The sequence below is a fragment of the Cucumis sativus genome, chromosome 5 (genome assembly GCF_000004075.3).
Source record: "Cucumis sativus cultivar 9930 chromosome 5, Cucumber_9930_V3, whole genome shotgun sequence".
Taxonomy (NCBI): Eukaryota; Viridiplantae; Streptophyta; class Magnoliopsida; order Cucurbitales; family Cucurbitaceae; genus Cucumis; species Cucumis sativus.
In genome coordinates this window covers 25,048,892-25,067,776 of record NC_026659.2, presented here as the reverse complement: position 1 = coordinate 25,067,776, position 18,885 = coordinate 25,048,892, and the positions used below count along the sequence as shown (strand labels likewise).

At 34.6% G+C, this 18,885-nt stretch overlaps 4 protein-coding genes across 5 annotated transcripts; 3 read left to right on the top strand and 1 right to left on the bottom strand.

Moving 5' to 3' along the window:
* Positions 1 to 746: 746 nt before the first annotated feature.
* LOC101219540 (lysine histidine transporter 1) lies at positions 747 to 3,676 on the top strand. Its single transcript, XM_011657282.2, has 6 exons — positions 747 to 1,325; positions 1,700 to 2,477; positions 2,555 to 2,660; positions 2,783 to 2,874; positions 3,032 to 3,100; positions 3,260 to 3,676. Exons 1-6 carry the CDS (start codon positions 1,144 to 1,146, stop codon positions 3,356 to 3,358), a joined length of 1,326 nt encoding a protein of 441 aa, XP_011655584.1. The 5' UTR covers positions 747 to 1,143; the 3' UTR covers positions 3,359 to 3,676.
* An 843-nt stretch (positions 3,677 to 4,519) lies between these two features.
* On the bottom strand, positions 4,520 to 5,242 carry LOC101219781 (TLC domain-containing protein At5g14285). Its single transcript, XM_004135465.3, has one exon. It carries the CDS (start codon positions 5,240 to 5,242, stop codon positions 4,520 to 4,522), a length of 723 nt encoding a protein of 240 aa, XP_004135513.1.
* Positions 5,243 to 7,143: 1,901 nt separating this feature from the next.
* LOC101220021 (ATP-dependent DNA helicase Q-like 5) lies at positions 7,144 to 14,540 on the top strand. Its single transcript, XM_004135466.3, has 20 exons — positions 7,144 to 8,370; positions 8,483 to 8,536; positions 8,751 to 8,863; positions 9,007 to 9,219; positions 9,344 to 9,422; positions 9,779 to 9,832; positions 9,930 to 10,004; positions 10,098 to 10,151; positions 10,610 to 10,654; positions 10,733 to 10,827; positions 10,913 to 11,042; positions 11,190 to 11,288; positions 11,568 to 11,623; positions 11,716 to 11,818; positions 12,322 to 12,450; positions 13,014 to 13,186; positions 13,417 to 13,441; positions 13,512 to 13,627; positions 13,858 to 14,133; positions 14,231 to 14,540. The coding sequence occupies exons 1-19, from the start codon at positions 7,216 to 7,218 to the stop codon at positions 13,946 to 13,948; spliced, it is 2,859 nt and encodes a 952-aa protein (XP_004135514.1). The 5' UTR covers positions 7,144 to 7,215; the 3' UTR covers positions 13,949 to 14,133; positions 14,231 to 14,540.
* A 775-nt stretch (positions 14,541 to 15,315) lies between these two features.
* LOC101208855 (hypothetical protein) lies at positions 15,316 to 18,447 on the top strand. 2 transcript variants are annotated; one of them, XM_011657281.2, is made up of 5 exons: positions 15,316 to 15,747; positions 16,641 to 16,797; positions 16,898 to 16,948; positions 17,084 to 17,201; positions 17,980 to 18,447. In XM_011657281.2, exons 1-5 carry the CDS (start codon positions 15,593 to 15,595, stop codon positions 18,069 to 18,071), a joined length of 573 nt encoding a protein of 190 aa, XP_011655583.1. In that variant the 5' UTR covers positions 15,316 to 15,592; the 3' UTR covers positions 18,072 to 18,447. The 2 variants fall into 2 exon arrangements, with proteins under 2 accessions (XP_011655583.1, XP_004135303.1); XM_004135255.3 differs by having other exon boundaries at positions 15,321 to 15,747; positions 17,084 to 17,176.
* Positions 18,448 to 18,885: the final 438 nt, after the last annotated feature.

Genomic DNA, 18,885 nt, shown 5'->3' with positions numbered 1-18,885 from the left:
TTAATTATATCAATTAAACCCCTAAACTAAGTTGAGAAATATGCATCGTCATTCATAACGTTACACACCAAATTCAAGGTATTATGACAATATGACACATCTTACTCATAATGCGGTAACGGTCGAGTATTTTTGTTATACGAAGATTCTTCAATGTGAATTATTACAATTTGAAGCATTAATTATTTTGAGAATAGATAACGTAAATTTAACTTTTAATCTTGTTTGAATGACACAAAAGAGGGTTCATTCTTCATTCCATAAATAAAAGAGTTAGGCATCTAAAACCAATCATGTGAGTATAGCATTTTTCCATCCTAACCCATGACTCTAAAAGATACCATGCCCATGCCCAATACTTTTTTGGTCTATGCAATGTTTTTTCCTCATTCTTAACCAATGTTTGTGTGATGTTCCCCTCACATACCATTAAAAGGAAATAACTCAACGTTGAAACATTAGGTAAATTAATTTAAGATATTTTCGAATAACATTGTTATGAAAACTTCAACTATTATAACATAAACAAGTTGGGGACGCAAACGTATCCTTATTTCCACAACAACGTAAACGAAACTCGGCTGAAACAAACTCGTAGTACCAATAGTAAGATTATAGAGGGAAAACAGAACCCATACTGCCATAACCATGGAGGGGTAATGGAGTGTTTTTAGTAAACCAAACAAAAAGTAATTAAATTACCAAAAAGGGGAGTAAAGGGGGGCTGAATAGAGACCAAGCATTGAACGAAAAAGAGGGAGAAGAAGGTGAAAAATGTGGTGAGACATAAGTGTGCTGTGAAAGATCACCTCAGAAATCGAATACTCTTAGATTCAAAAGAAAAAAGAAAAGTGATTTGAAAATGGTAACAATGTTAAAAAAATAACGACAGACCATATACACACATTCATGAGATGTTGACCATACAAATTAACAACTGTCTAATTATAGGATTGTGTCTCAAGATCCTTTAAATATGGCCATTTCGAGTGAGGAAGTTAAAAGCTCAAAACTTGTTTTTGTTTTGTAAAGTCCCATCAAACACAATTTCTTTAAACTGATTATTATATTCCTTCATTTTCTTCTTCTTCTTTCTCAATTTCATAGATTCTTGTTTTTGTGTAAAAGAATAATCAAGAAGATATGACTCAACTGGAAATGGCAGAGCAGAGTGGAAAGGATGCAAATCAGAAAGCCATTGATGATTGGCTTCCAATTACTTCTTCAAGGAATGCTAAATGGTGGTATGCTGCTTTTCATAATGTTACTGCCATGGTTGGTGCTGGTGTTCTTAGCCTTCCTTATGCCATGTCCGAGCTTGGATGGTACTTTTTTTCTTTCTTCTTCTTCTTCTTCTTCTTCTTCTTTGTTAATCTCGCCTTTAAAGTTGGGATCTGAAATGGTGTGACGTTGAACTGTAACGGATGGAAATTCAACTTTTCTTTCTAAAACACAGCCACATCGTTTTGAATCTCAATTAGTTTCTCTAGAATGCTCTAATCTGACGTAGTTTTAAAACAAAAGACAATGTTCGACAATGTAACCTATACCATGTTGCAGTTATCTTTCTTTTTTTTCATATGGAAAACATTTGTTTACGTGGTTGAAGTATGCAAAAAGATGAGTCGAATCCGAAATGATGTTTGAGTATTGATGTATTGATTTTCACTCATTTGATGAATTTGGCGGTGATTAACAGGGGACCTGGTTCAGTGATAATGATTCTATCATGGATCATTACACTATATACGTTATGGCAAATGGTGGAGATGCATGAGATGGTGCCAGGAAAGAGGTTTGATAGGTACCATGAGCTAGGCCAACATGCCTTTGGCGAAAAGCTCGGCCTTTGGATTGTGGTTCCTCAACAACTAACCGTTGAAATTGGTGTCAACATTGTTTACATGGTCACTGGTGGCAAGTCGTTAAAAAAGTTCCATGAGACAGTTTGTCCTAGCTGCTCTCAAATCAAAACCTCTTACTTCATCGTCATTTTCGCCTCCATACATTTCGTTCTCTCTCACCTCCCCAATTTCAACTCCATCTCCGGCGTCTCTCTCGCCGCGGCGGTCATGTCTCTCAGCTACTCCACCATTGCTTGGGTTGCTTCCTTGGAGAAAGGGGTGCAGCCCAATGTGGACTATAGCTACAAAGCAAGTAGCACATCAGATGGTGTTTTTCACTTCTTGAGTGGACTGGGGGAAGTGGCTTTTGCTTTTGCTGGTCATAATGTTGTTTTGGAGATCCAAGCTACCATTCCTTCCACTCCTGAAAAGCCTTCCAAAGGCCCCATGTGGAAAGGAGTCATTTTGGCTTACTTGGTTGTGGCTGTATGTTACTTCCCTGTTGCCATGATTGGCTATTGGGTCTTCGGTAACGCAGTTGAAGACAACATCCTAATTTCTCTTGAGAAACCCGCCTGGCTCATTGCCACTGCCAACATGTTTGTTGTCGTCCACGTCGTTGGCAGCTACCAGGTACTTTTACAATTGAAAGTTTAAGAATGCTTTCTTGAATATGCTAATATTGTTATGTTTCTTTTATGTGTAAGCAGATCTACGCTATGCCAGTGTTTGACATGATCGAGACCTTGTTGGTGAAAAGATTAAAGTTTAAACCTTGTTTCCGACTTCGATTCATAACCCGAAGTTTATATGTCGGTGAGTTAAAACGATTAATAAAATGCAACCATGTTAGTTCATGAAACGACCATATTTTCTTTCTTAATTTTGTTTGATGGTCCAATTCCTTCACTATTTGTGTTTTTACTTTTGGGTTGCAGCCTTTACAATGCTTGTGGGTATAGCTGTCCCTTTCTTTGGTGGCCTTCTTGGTTTCTTTGGAGGCCTTGCTTTTGCTCCCACTACTTACTTTGTAAGCAATTATATATACCTTTCTTTAACAAATCCACCTCACGACCCGATAAATATAACAATCAACTTTAAAGTATTAGCAGATATAACAAAACTTAGATCTAGTTTTCGCAATCTGGTAGAAGTTTAACCTCAATTTCAAACTCTTCAATTTCCAGCTCCCTTGCACCATGTGGTTGGCCATTTGTAAGCCCAGGAGATTCAGCCTATCTTGGATCATAAATTGGGTATTAATTTACTTTTTGTCATATTACAAATTTAGCCCTATAACTCGAAAAAAATTAGAATTTAGTCCTATATAAAAAACTAAACATTTACCAAATCCATTATTTTCGATCCTAACCTTTTTGTTTTCTAATTTAAAGTGATATGATGATTTGGTTCAGATATGCATTGTATTTGGAGTTTTGTTGATGGTTCTATCACCCATCGGAGGGATGAGAACGCTCATCCTTTCAGCCAAGAATTACCAATTCTTCTCATAGAAATAAAATCACTGGAAGTTGCAATAATACTCATCAAATTTTGCAACTAACTTTATACCACATGTAGCTAAATTAAATAATGTGCTATCTTTTAGCCCAACAATTATGTTTTTCTATAAAGTGCCAAGAAAATGCAAAAAGTTTATAGTCATTTCAATAGAAGAAGAAAAAAAAAGAGTGAAATTTGTATTTTCTACCTTACTTATTGGAAGCTTTTTATTTCAATAGGTTGGAAATACTAATAGGGCTGTGTTGTGTTATGTTATGTTTGATTATATGTGCAATGTAATTCCAGTTAATTCATTACCTTTTCTTTAATTATTCGTTTGTTACATTATTTATCCTTTTTTGCTTCTTAAATGTGATTTTAGTTTTTGTTTGTATTGATTAAAACTTTTAATTAATTGTATCCATTTATGTATTTATTTGCTTACTCTTTATAAATTTGTTTATATAGCAAGAAATATATATAATGCAATTAATGATAAAACCTAAATTCAATGATTCCAATCCAATGAAAACAATTTCAAATAATAATAATAATATTCACTTAAATGATATTACGTCGGTGAGTACTACTAAATTTATCGACGCAACTAAATATATTTTTCTATTAGGAATGAACTTTCAATTTTATACGTATCAAGTTATCATTACACTGGGGTGACAACGGTCGGTCAAGTTATCATTACACTAGGGGTGACAACGGTCGATCAAGTTATCATTACACTAGGAGTGATCAACGATCGATCAATCAACCCAACTTCGACCGACCATGTATGGAAGTTGTTGACCTGACGTTAGCAACAAAACTGACCAAACTGACTTTCGGTCAGTCAATTTTGTCTCTTTTTTGTTTTGCTTTCTACTCTCTTTCATTTCTCTCCCACTTTTTCGAGGTTAATTAATAAAAACATAAAAATATACTACAAAATAAAATCATTTGCATTAAAAATTGGCAGTAAATAAATAAAATGTGGAGGATTTTTTAAACATATCAAATAAATTTAACTAGACTAATAAATGGATCTTGCCCTTTCGACCTAAATCAACTCATTTAGGTTTGGTTTTTTGGTCTTCCATGCTTACTCGTACTTTACACACAAAAGATCGAATTTATGTCAAATTATAATTAAACAATTCAGTGAGATATAGACAAACTTACGATTTTGTATTGGTTATGCGGTGAAACCAAAGAAGCCAATGATTTCCAACCCACAACACACTACCAAAAATAGCTAAACCAATAACACACATCCAAGAAATCCAAGCCCATGTGGGAATCAAATTCCCACTCATTCCCAAGCTCCCAACATAAAATTCCCCCATTTTGCACACAACCACCGGCGCCAATCCCACTCGTAAAACACTATAAAACGTTAAGAAATACGGAGCCACAAACTCCTCAAACTTAGCCGCGGCTACCATTTCCGTCCTTCTATACCCCGCAAGGGTCCAAGCATTTTGGCACCCACTGCTCAATTCCGCCACCACCAACAGCCCTAGAATCGGTACAGCCCCACAACCAACAATGTAATTACATGTAACGAAGACGTAAAGCACTGCTAGATGATGAAATATGAAGACGAAATCATTTGGAGAAAACAATAGGCAATGAAGAAGATCCAGTGAGAAATACGCTATGCTGTATTCGAGAACTAGTGCTTGGAATTTGGTGTTTGGAGCGGCAAAATCGGTTGAATTTGGGGATTGGAGAATTGCGATTGCGGCGAGGATTACGACCGGAGTGCCATGGGCGAGGGATATGAAGCAACTTGAAGCTTCTAATCTGTGCTTTGGCCCCCAATTTCGAAGGAGAACTGAGTAAGCGAAGGTGTAGACGAATAGAAACATGGCGAAGAAGAGAGGTAACTGAAGGTCCATTGATGGTGATGATGAGATTAATGCGATTTCTTGGTTTCTTATTACGTAGTGAGTTATGATTGGATTAGGGTTTATAATGATGAAATTGTTTTGGGATTAGGATTGGGGATTAGATTTTAAGTATCGTGCACGGTTAATTATGTGATTATGTGTATATATTTATGCTTGATTTGAATTTTTAAATTGTATTTGATTGGTGAAGATTAGATAAGGAATAGATGTCTTTGGTGGGAAAATGTTTACCCAATCTTTGGTTGCCTAATATAATATGAAACTCAATATGAAATTTCTTTGTTCTTTCTTTTATTCTTCTACTTTGACGTTAATCAATTGTTAATTCCCTCTCTATCTCTCTCTATATATTTATTCATCTTTAGTTTTGGGTGTTGCTTTGTTTGGTTGATGTTGAAGTTTGTACATTTATGGAACAATTTCGAATTTGTTTGATAGAGAATCCGAGTTGAGCTAATATATGTTTACTAGATGACTCAAATTTTGTATTCTATGATCTAAAATGTGCAAATTTTGACACTGCCAATGTAAAATAGTATTAAATACTATTTAAAGACGTCTATAAAACATTTATAAATACAAATAAGTTTGTTGTAAGTACAATTCATTTTATAGGATAATTGTCGATAATGAAAAATTTCTCAAACTATTTATAAAACATAGCAAAATAAATTTAAATAGAACATAGGTAGAATTTGATTTTTGTATATTTTGTAAATAGTTTTAATATTTTTCTTACTGTAATATGTATGGTATATTATGTAATGTTACAAAATAATACTTAGATTAACTTTTGAAAATTTGTAAAATAAAATAACCTAATTGACAAAATATAAATTAATGGTGTAAATATATATATAATTAAAAAAATTCCAAACTTTTAGGTTAAATTACAAATTTGGTTCATGATCTTAAAAAGATTTATTAGAAAATAGTCGTTTAGTAGGAACTATTTAGAAAGCATTATCATAACCATATGACTTAACTTTAAAATTTAATCAATTTTTAAAATATAAATTATATTCATAAATAAATTTGTAATATCTTATTGTCAACTAATTAGTGGTGGTATATAGAACTAGTTTTGTGATTTACAAATACACAATATTAAACAAATATTTTTTTTAAAGTAAGAATCTAGTTTATGAATATATCGAAAACACATGTACAAATATTTTTCTATGAACCTCTTGTTTTCAAATATGTGTTCTTAGATTTTCTATCTCTAATTTGTATATTTATTGACTAATTGTATTTTTCCTTCTTAATTTGCTTTTTAGGAAAAAAATGTGATTGCACGAACAAAACCACCGTACTAATTCATACTTGCGACATGTTTAGATGAGACACCCTTATCTAGCGAAATATAGTAAATCCACAACAACTCAACCACATAGACGAATAATTCTTTCAAAGTTATGAATCAAAATTGATTTATTAACAAATATAATATTACAAAGATTAAAACAATAAAATTTGTTTATAAAAATATAGACGTATATAACAAGCTTATTTGAGATTCAATTCAACAAAGTAGAAGTAGGATTAATTTTTTTATATTTGTAGTTTTTAAAAAATGTTATTGATATCGACTATTGATGAAAATATTCATTCATATATTGATAAAATCTTTAAATTAAAGTATTTTACGTTGTATTAAATATTGGATGAATATTTCCAACACAAATTTTGATCAATTATTTAATTTTTAACAATAGTGATTACAATATAAAGAATTGGTTTAGTTTAGAGTAAAAAACAACCTAATTATTATTAATTTTTTTCTTTGATCCGAGAAAATGGTTTCGGACTTCGGAGCGGAACCCTGAAAAGTGGTCCGGCCCGGGAACCCATGATATTTGGCGGGAAAACTTATACCGGGAAATAGAAATCCTTCTTCCTCCTCTTCTTCAGCCGCTGCTCTGAGTTCTTCCTCCAATTTCCCGACGACACTACACAACATGAATTCCGATTCAGACTCAGATTCCGATGCATCTCACGTCTCCGCCACTCCACCCAGAGCTTCAAAGCCTTCGTCTTCTTCATCTACTCTCTTCACTTCATCCTCAAAACCTAATCCTAACTTCAGCAAAGCCTCTTCTTCACTCCCGCGTATGGCCAATTCGAAACACCTAAAACCCTCATCCAGAGTTACTAAACAGCCTCCATCATCTGATGTGAAGCATTCTGAGAAAGAACCTTCTCCCGATTGGACTCCTCTTCCGACTCTGCCATATCAAATCCGACGGGCGTCTGATCAGAGTCGCGCCATTTCGTCCTCCGAATCAATGGAGATGCTTCCAGCTGGGTTCTTCTCGAAGTCGCCATCCTTCATGAAATTTCGTCGATCCAGTCTTAATTTTGAGACTTCCGAGGATAATCGGACTTTGTTGGAGCCGATTCAGTTGAACAATGCTGAAACTGAGATTGCTGGTTGTTCAACGGCTGATTGGGGGATGAAAGATGATGTTTGTAGTCTCGGGAATCGGGTGAAATCCGTAAGGACACATCCTAACTTGATTGGAACTCACGTTTCTGTTCCGCCAATCAAAGTGCGCAAATGTGGAGGTGAAGGCAACTTTGTGAAGCTTAACATGAACGGTGGGAAACGGAAATTTATTAAGAAATTTAGCAAGAGAAAGTATGGCGAGCGGAGTAGTTACCGGCCACGTCGAAAGACTAAGACGAACCTAAAAACTGAAGACTCCGAAGAGGCGGGTAGTTTCTGCGATGAGGATGGTTTGGTTACAGAAACAACGCAGCATCCTCAGAAGCAGGGTAATGGAGGTGCGAAATTTGATCCGATTACCATCGAAGAGACTATATCCAATGTGCGAAATGACCCATCTGATGATAACTTGGTGAAGTTGTTGACGTTAGCTTATGGATACGATTCTTTCCAAGATGGGCAGTTAGAGGCAATCAAAATGGTGCTGGCCGGGAAATCAACAATGGTCGTTTTGCCCACTGGTGCTGGAAAATCAATTTGTTATCAAATACCGGCAATGATTCTACCTGGGATAACCGTTGTTGTTAGTCCTTTGGTGGCGTTGATGATAGATCAGCTAAAACAATTGCCACCTGTAATTCAGGGTGGCTTCTTATGCAGCAGTCAGGTAGTCCTTGGTCCATTTCCTTATCAAGCTTTTCAAACAATATTTGCACTTACATGATCACAAAGTGTTGAAGAGCTAGCAACTTGACTTGATCATTCTTTTGTATTTTTAGAGATCTGAAGAAGTAGCTGAAACAGTGAGGCTGCTTATCCAAGGCACTATTAAGGTACATGAATGGGAATACTCCTATCCTTTACTCTCTTTGTTGCAGAGTGTTGTGATTTTTTCTTGCAACTCTTTTTGATGAATCTATTGAATGATCATCTTGCATTTAAATGTTAATACAAGTATTGTTCGAATGCGAACAACTATGACTTGATAATTATTGTTGCATGTCATCATCAGTCATCACATGGCTAAGTTTGTATATATATTTTCAGGTTCTCTTTGTTTCACCCGAAAGGTTTCAGAACACAGATTTTCTGTCAATATTTTCTAGCAGCTTAGTGGTATCGCTTCTTGTGGTGGATGAAGCTCACTGTATATCTGAATGGCGAGTCAATTTCCCATTTCACTTTTGAACCAAGACCAGCATCATTTTCTTATTTAGACACTGCACTTATGAGGCCTCTGGCTTTCAGCATATGTAATGGCATGAATGAACTAATCTAACTTTATTCAGTATGATCTTACTAGGTCTCACAACTTTCGACCTTCATATATGAGGCTAAGAGCATCTCTACTTCGAGCTGAACTCAATGTTAACTCCATTCTTGCAATGACAGCAACGGCAACTACTTCAACCATGCAAGCAATCATGACTGCGTTAGAAATTCCTTCTGACAATCTTATTCTAAGAACTACAGTAAGGACAAATCTACAATTGTCAGTGTCAATGAGTACAAACAGGCAAGTATAAAATTATGAGAGTTAAATTGTCTCCTTAACAACCCTTTTTCTCTTTATTGTATGGATCCTTTTAATTAACTCTTTCAACTTTTCAATTTGATTTGGTGAATGTGCTGAAATTAAGAGTGAAAGATCTACTGAGGCTAATCAAGTCTTCTCCCATATCTGAAGTCCAGAGCATTATTATCTACTGCAAGTTTCAGGTTTGTTTGTGTATTCAGTGTTCAAAATGCTGAAATTTCTCTGTCAATAACATATTAATATGAGTACATGGAAGTTTGAATGCAACATAAGCTCACCCTCTAGCTATCTATCTGTCTTTTGAGTGAGTGTGGAATGAAACGATCAAATTAACATTGTTGGGGATTTTGTACTGTTTCATTGTGTGGTAGTGTTGAAAGTCCTCTTCCTACATAATTTAAGTGTTTCTGAAGATGAAAATGTAGTTTGTTCATTATTTTGCACTGTGACCCAATAGTGTTCTTCAATTTTAATTAATTGTCTGGATAGATTTTGAACTTATAACTAGCCATGATTGCTCTCTTCTTTGATGTTGCAGTTAGAAACTGATTTAGTAAGCAGATACTTGTCTGATAATGGCATCTCCGCAAAGGTCACTTCTGCAACTTAGCTAGTTATGATTAACGACGATTACCTTTTTTGGGTATTTAAAAAGTAAATCTGATTTGTTTTTTACTATTGCCAATCAGAGTTATCACAGTGGTCTTCTTGCTAAAGATCGCAAACGCATACAAGAGAACTTTTGTTCAAACAAGATTAGAGTGGTGAGGTACCATATTCCTCTAATATTTATGTGCGATATAAATGTTATGAATAATTATTCTCTCTTAATGCTTTGAATGACACTTTTTCTAAAGGTTGTTGCAACTGTGGCTTTCGGCATGGGGCTTGACAAGAGGGACGTTGGTGCTGTAAGGATTTATGGAGCATTTTCGAATTGTTTTATTCCCTGTTATAACTGCATACAGCCTTGAGATATTCCTGATATGTTGAAGTGGTTGACCAGCAATGAAGTAGTAACATGACCTTCTTTCAGTATTCTAACCGCTAATGTCTCTAAAGATGCTTTATGTCAGCGAATGTCAGAAATTAAAAAATAAAAACAAGAGCTTGGTTTTTGGATATCGGTACCAAAAAGGAGCGAGTGATCTGATTTTGGAATCATCTGTATACATCAATTCCACAACTTTGTGCATGCAATGCAATAGATCATTAGCTTTGGAGGATTATAATAACTTGAAATGAAATCCATACTGTGCTCATGAGATAAATTTTCCAGCATCAAATTTAGCTTTTATTGGTTTTGGAGTATTTCACTATTTGAACAATCATATTTGAACAGTAAAAAAGTACAAGTTAATTGTTTCAGGTAATCCACTACAGCTTGCCGGAAAGCTTGGAGGAGTATGTTCAAGTAGGTTTTCTTCCAACCAGTTCTTCATTTTCTAATATGACATGCCATGTATATCGATTAATTGTATACTTCTTGCAGGAGATAGGGCGTGCTGGTCGGGATGGTAGATTATCCTACTGTCATTTATTTCTTGACAATGACACCTATTTCAAGCTTCGAAGTCTTATGCACAGGTCATGTGATATAATTTTTCTTAATTTTGTCAGTTCTACAAGGATTATGTGATTTGGGAACTGATTCGAAATATTGCATGAACAGTGATGGAGTCGATGAATACAACATAAACAAATTCCTCAGTGAAGTGTTCTCTGGTAACAATAGTTTGTGTGGAAAGGTGTATTCAATAGTCAAAGAACCGGCATCACGTAAATTTGACATGAAAGAAGAGGTCGCTTCCTTCACTATTATTTTCTTTAAGATATTCTTCTTTGATTGATATATTTGTCTCGTTTCTAATAAAATAGTGGCTTACCAAATTTGTCCAGACTTATTTTTCCTGGCAAAGTTGCTTCTCACTTGGTTTTATCTGTGACAGGTGATGATTACTATTCTGACATACTTGGAGCTGGGAGAAATGCAATATTTGCGCGTACTTCCTCAATTAAATGTGACGTGCTCTTTGAATTTTCACAAGGTTGGCCTTCGATGACTTCTTTTATCTTTCTCACTTTCCGACTATGAAAGCTCAATTGATAATTTGATTGCTTCGTGAGAATGGACTACCATAGTTTTTACAGCTTTTGACTTAATCAGTGGTGCACTACAGACATATTGTCAATATTCTTGTAATAAACGCAATTGATCCATCTACGATCTACTGGTAGTCTTTTATTGCGATCAATATTTGGAAAAAGAGTTGGGATTGGTTCATTTATCCGGTGCTTAATGTTTTTGTATATTGTGCTTGGTGCAGACTTCACCAGCGATGCTTGCTGACAAAGATATCGTTGTTGCAGAAATTTTGAAGAAGTGAGTAGTTTTGATCTTGACCAATTTAACACCATGCACCTTTGGGGAAAAAGTTATCTTTTTGGATCAGGTTATTAATTCGGGAACTTTAGGTCTGAAACTAAGCAAGGGCAGCATGTTTTTGACATGCTCACGGTGGTCAATAGTATTGGGATTTCAGCTACCAGTCTCTCAAATCATTTGCAAAATCTCAAGGTACGGTTGATTGTAAATGGAAAGCTCGTCGTTTCTTTTAATTTTTTTTTCTTGCCATTACACAAAATTTGGCCAGTGCATTTGAGTTGTTTTATCTTCAAACAAGATTGTTTGGCCTTTCATTTTAAAAATTAAATCACTCTGAATTACTCAATGTACCGGTGTTTATCAATGTTGAACAATACATAAATATTCAGTTTGAAGTATTGAAGATGAGTGGATGCCTGTTAAATGGCCCTGGTTTATTGTTTTCTTCTTTTTCAATTTTATTAATTTAGTTGCACGGATGATTATAATTTGGAAACGGGTTGGACTAATTTTTCATTGATATCAATGGATTCAAATGCAGCGTTGGTTTCATTTATCCTTTTAACCGTGGAGATATGTGATTTAAAAAGTTATTGAGAAGCTATAGCATGTGTTACAGTGTTATACGTTGTAATTTTGTCTCTATTGTCCACTTCTTTTATGTACTAATTAGTTTCTTTCCTGTACTGTTTTAGTTGAAGGGAGAAGTAACGTACGAGATGAAGGATATGGCCTACTGTTATACAATTTTGAAAACCCCTGAAGATTTTTGTTCTCTGTCAGCGCATCTTAGAAAATGGTTGTCCGAAATCCAGACTAGTAAGGTAGTTAATTCTGACTTTACTATGCATTTGTTAATCTATTCACGTGTCATTCCGGAGGTAAAAAATCCAAATTCGAAATCATGTTTTTCATGTTTCCATAGTCACAGTATAGGAAGCAAAAAAACCTGTAAATAATACCATAATAGATGGCCGTGATACCGACAGAAAAACTGTGCCTTAACCTTTTTCATCTATACTTCTCATCCAAAAAATGTTCAAGACACTTGCAAGTTGCACCTATTTGTTATTCAAATAGCATATATAATACAACTTTTTAAACCTTACGCTACTTTGTTTATATTAGAAGTCCAAATTATTTGACGCATTCAAATCTGTTGATTTGTATTTCTCCAGTCAAAGCACCAAAAATTTATTCAGATGTATTGTTGTTACTTTCCATCCTAAACACCTTAGGGCCAAAATTGAAAATACTGCTGTTTAGACTTCGTAATTTACATGCAACCAAGCCTTTCTACTCTGTGAGTGACCACCACTCGTAGATTGACATTCTGGGTGGATGTTATATGCTTTCTTTAAATCAAGCCGGTCGACTTTGTTTTCAGCTTAGGAAGCTGGATGCCATGTTTGATGCGGTGACTTCTGCTATAAATTTGTATGGAAAGAAGACTCAGGCCTGCTGTAACTTTGAGCAGACTCCATGCTTAGAAGAAAAGATTTGTTCTTATTTCCAGGAGGGTGATACTTATGATACTCCAAATAAAATGAGCCAGAGCAGGTACGTACAATGTACAAGCACTAATTCTGATTGTACAACTAGAAGAAATGAAAAGAGATTCAATAGTTAAACGAAATTTGACAAGTGGATTATTTATACAGTAGTAGTGATACTACCGGCATGATTATTTAATGTCCTTCCAAAAAAAAATGTTAACTTCCGCTCTTGTCCATTTCTTGTTTGTATTTGAGGTATGTAATCATGCTTACATCAATATTATTCATGTGCAGCCCATTCCTCCGAGCAGATATAAAAGTAAGTGCACTGCCAGATAAACAGGTTAGTTCTCGGTTGTTGGGAAAGCTCTTACCTTCTGCTGTAACAGGTTTTTCTACAGAGCAACTCACAGGCTAAATTCACTCCCAGAGCCGTTGCAAGGATTATGCATGGCATTGGAAGCCCAGCTTATCCATCTACAATTTGGTCAAGAACGCATTTCTGGTATCCTAATTTCTCTTAGTTTTAATCGAACTCTTTCGTACTATTTCATTTTATTGAGAATGAAGGACAGCACCAGTCATCATTAGCAAATACTTAGCTGATGAACCGCTTTTACATCAGTTAATTTTGGATTTATCTAAACTCGTCGGAAGAAAGAAAGTCTGACACTGTAATTAAATGTTGCTTGAAAGATAAGCCACCAATCTGACTTAAAGCATTTGGGATGGTAGGGGTAGGTATACAAATGTCAATTTTGAGGCAGTAATGGAAGCAGCGACGATTGAGCTCGTGAATATTGTTGGGAAGGATGCTGCATCCTAGCTATTTATGAACAGATGGAAACGCTATGCAGTTGCGGGTTCAAAATTCGGTCATCAGTCTACCATTGCCATAATTGACCTGCAACTTGCGGAATGAGGGTAAAAAACAGATGTTCCATTTTGTTCTCCACTGAACCTAATTGTCATGAATGCAAATGACTTTAAGAAGGTAGAACAATGGAGTCGGTGAGTTACTGATCTCAGAGAATTTCATATATACGTCTCATTCAATTACTTGTTATGATCTCTGTTCTGTCGCTTATGAATTAATTGGTCTTTGCAGGAGAACATACACTCATATATAAGAGATGGATCATGGTTGCTCTCCTTCTCTTGTATTCAAATCATTTACAATAAGAGAGTAAGAGATGGAGCATCTTAAATATCAATCTTTACATGGTGAAGGGTTTTATTTTTTTATTTTAAATTTTTTTAATAATTATTATTCTTGCAAAGTTTAATCCACTGACCACTTGTATACTGAGCCTTGGGGTACGAAACATTCGAGATTATGCAATAAAAACTTCTTTAAACTCTGCTCTTTGTTTTAGAACAACAATATACGAAATGGAAGATTCAAATATTATCTTTTAGGTTGAGAGAACATATTTTCTAATCTTTTGGTCAAAAGTATATATTTATGTTGGTTTATCTTAACGAATTTGAATATCTAATGAGTTTTCAATCTTTTCTTAAGATTTATACCGTTCAACCTAATGATATATGTGTACATATCTTACTATTACATAACATATAAGAAGAGAATTTGAATTTACAGAAGTAATTGTATCTTAATGAATAAAATATTTTTGTCTCTAAATTTTGAAATATTGTAGTTTTACTTTTACTATTAAATTTTGAATTTTATTTTGGTTGGATCATAAATAATAACAACAAAGACAATAATAACAACAAAATCGAGACATAAAATTATAAATTTAGTTCACGGAGTGGTTGTAGTATGACCTTTAGTTTATGAGTGTAAAATATGTTTCACTTTTAACTTTCAAGCACAATCAAATTGTTCGTTCTTTAAAATAAGTTTTACCTTAATTAGAATTCTTTTACAAAAAGAATTATCATAACTCAATTAACATTAAACATGTATTATTAATTATAAGTACAGAATGAATATCAAATCATTAGGACAAAATAGAAAGTGTGACAGGTAAAAAAGAGAAATTAAAAGAGAGACAAAATGTTTATAATGATTTTTTTGTTAACGTAAATAGTTTGTATTTTTTTATTATTTTTTTTGAAAATTTAGTAAGAAGTTTGATTTATTGGATTGAAAAAGAAAAAAGAAAAGAGGAAATAATAATATAAAAAAAAGCATATTCGAGGAAACGGCATATTCAGGAATTGAGTACAGAGAGAGAATGAGGAGGCAATTGGGAATGGTAAAGAAAGAAACGAAAAAAGAAAAACCGTTGGTCGATTGAATAATAACATTAAGAACATAGAAGAAGAATTCGCCAAATCGAAGCTGACCCATCGCTCTCCTTTTTGCCTCCTTTCTTCAACTAACCATTTCTCTGCATAAAAACAAAAAACCCCAAATCCCATTTTCCTCTTTCTTCCCTTCTTCCCTTTCTCCATCTTCTCTTCCAAGTTACCAACAATCCCAGCTCGATCCAGTCCAAGAATGGATGATGTGACGGCTTCTTCAGGGTCGTTGATCAACGGGCCTCCTTCTCACACCCCCTCTTCTTTTTCTTCAACCATTTTTACCAATTACCCTCTCATTTCTGCTCTCCTTGCCTTCGCTATTGCCCAGTCCATCAAGTTCTTCACCTCCTGGTATGACTCCGATCCGATCCAACTCCACTGGTTTGTCTGTGTTTGTTGCTTTTAGGCATTTTAATGCAAACCCCATTTGATGCTTCACTATTCTACTTTTGTTTTCCTGAATCTTGGTTTCTCTTTTGTTCATTCTTGAGGATATGGATTGTTTGTTTGTTTGTTCATGGGTTGTTCTGTATTGCTTGCTTTAGGTTTTCTTTTAATTTGTATAGTTCATGTTCTTATCAGTCGTTTGGGCGTACTGTTTGGTTTCTGCATCTACTATCAGAAAATTCTTCAGTACCCATGTTATTTGTTCTCCCTCTAACGCCCTAATTAGAAAATTGTTTTGTTTATAGCTTCATTAACAAGCCCTTTGATAAGGCTTTGGTGTTTCTTTTTTTCTTTTGTGGGGTTGGGGGGGGATTAGAAATAACTTTCCATGATGATGACCCAATTCTAGAAATTCAATGAAAACTAAAAATCTGCCTACGTCATAGAGCAAGTCACCATCTCATTATCGTATAAGGAATGTCTCACAAATTGCAAAATGGTTGGAGCGTAAATGCGATTTTCATTTTAATCACCAGTTGATCGACGGTTGATTTAAAAAGAAAACAGTGGTTGAATTTCAAAATGTTGCGGTTGAAATAAATATCATGTAAGGGCTCAAGTTTATTTTTAGATGGGGAGAGAGACGTCTATAATGTGATTGTGTGTTGGGACATCAGTAGAATGTTAGTTTTCATTCATTTTTTTAGGATTGAACAATTTCACATTAACACCTTTAGAATTGGGTCCTTCGTACAAAAAGCCTCCCCATGAAAGGTGGATTTTTTTTCAAGACTTTTATCACGGCAGTGTAGAACAAATCAATGTATTGTGTTTTTACCACTTGTGACATTTCACAGGTATAAGGAAAGACGATGGGATTTTAAGAAACTAGTTGGATCCGGTGGAATGCCTTCATCTCATTCTTCAACTGTTTCTGCTCTTGCTATTGCTATTGGGCTCCAAGAAGGCTTTGGAGCATCAGTCTTTGCTGTTGCATTGATCCTAGCATGTGTTGTATGGTCTCCCTATCCGTTTTATGGCATCCATTATGGTTTAAGTTTTAAATTTTCTTGAATGATTCTAAGATGTTAAACATAAAAAAAATTGGTGACAGGTAATGTACGATGCAACTGGTGTGAGATTACAAGCTGGACGCCAAGCAGAGGTTATATGCTTCCTAAATAAAACCTCTTCCTCCTTTTCCTTTTCTACTTCTTAGTTGCTTTTATTTAGAGTTATGTCTTAAAGTTTAACTTTTTCTTTCATTGTTTAATATACTCTGACTAGTTTGATATTTTAGGTTTTGAATCAAATTGTTTATGAGCTTCCTGCTGAACATCCTTTGGCTGAGAGCAGACCATTGCGAGAACTTCTTGGACACACTCCTCCCCAGGTCTCCATTAAGATGACATTCTACAGTAATTGATTCTTTTCTATGAAATCGACATGTTAGTTTAATATCTTATCAAATAGGATTTATAGGCTACGATTAAATCTGGCCCTTTACACAATTCATTAAATTGACTTGTATTTGTTTCCTTGACTTTATGCTCTTTATATAAATATATAGAGAAAACTAATGTATATTAATGATTGTAGTTAGTTCAATAGTAAATGCATGTCCCAGCTCCCCTTTTGTCTCAAGTTCGAATTCCCTCTCATGCATTTATTTTTCAATTTTTCCTTTCTTGATATAAAGTCCGTCTGTCAACAGAATTTCTAAATCCGCCACCGCTAGTATGAATCAATTTTGAGATGAAATGGTCAATTTGTTATTTTACACCAAATTCAGGGTTCCATGGACCTTCATATGATGATGAAATTGATAAATCTACTTGGAGACAAATGAGAGATTGTTATTTTTACTATCACTTTTGGTATAATGTGGAACTGGAGATGATCTTTACAACATAGATAGCCACTTGAATAGCTGGTTTCATGAATGCTTAGCAATGTCTTGGCACTTTCTGGTTTCTAGTAGGGAAGGTTTGAAAAGAGCACCTAAAGCACTTAATAGATGTGCATTTGTCTCTTTTTTATGTTATCAAGATTCTAGAATAGAAGAAAGGAATTCCAAAAAAATCACCTTGGAAGTATAGCTTGAGAATAGCTTATTCAAGATTCACTTTGGTTGAAAAAAGTTTTTTAGGCAATTCTTTCTTTTCTAATGTGAGGCTACATTTTATTTGATTACAGGTTGTAGCTGGAGGCCTGCTTGGTATTGTCACCTCTTCTATTGGCCATTTGATGATCATAATGACAAGGTCGTGAACATTGTGCTGAAGTAGAAGGTAAGGCAGTTGCAGCCCTGAATCTTGTCACTGATGAAGGCTATCTGCTCTAAAACTTCAGTATCAACTTATTCTTGTGAATATGGTCTGCACATAACATTTTATCAATGAGATATTTCAGAATCATTGTTTGATTTATTGCTGTATTTAGTGCAATAGGACCATCAAGCTGCAGCTACAGTTGCAGTAAATCAGAAAACAAACATATAGTTCTTACTTCTTAGCACCTTCGTTTTAGATATAGCTCTAATGGCACTTGCTTTTGCTACAAGTCCATTTTGATTCATGTAGTTTTCCTATTTTGTGGTTATTATTCTTGACTAATTCTGGATAAAAGGAAGAAGGCTATTTTCTGTGGCTGTCATTACCCTCTTCTCAATCCCATTTCTCAGTTCCCGTTTCATCATTATTTCATTCACCCAATGAGAAACAAAAATAAAACATATAAAGCCAGCATGATCTAACTCTAAACTAAACTAGTATTCTTATTCACATAAAACAATTCAGCCAGCTTTAAAGTTTTTGATCATTAGAAGAACCCAGTCTACCGACAACATGTACTTTCCAGAGAGCATTGACGGTAAGTCTTTAACAGTCTTTCCCAATAAATAAAAAATGTAAAAAGAATGCATTTTCATTGATTAGAGGGAACCAAGTAATTTATAAGGAGAATAGTTATAATCAATAGAAGCCATCTTCCATTGTTTGGAGTAGGGTTTTTTTTTTTTAAAAAAAAATTGACTTCAAGCTAACCATAGTCGGTTTGGTAAAGTGTCAAACTGAGTAAGGGTCGGATCGGTTTAACATTAAA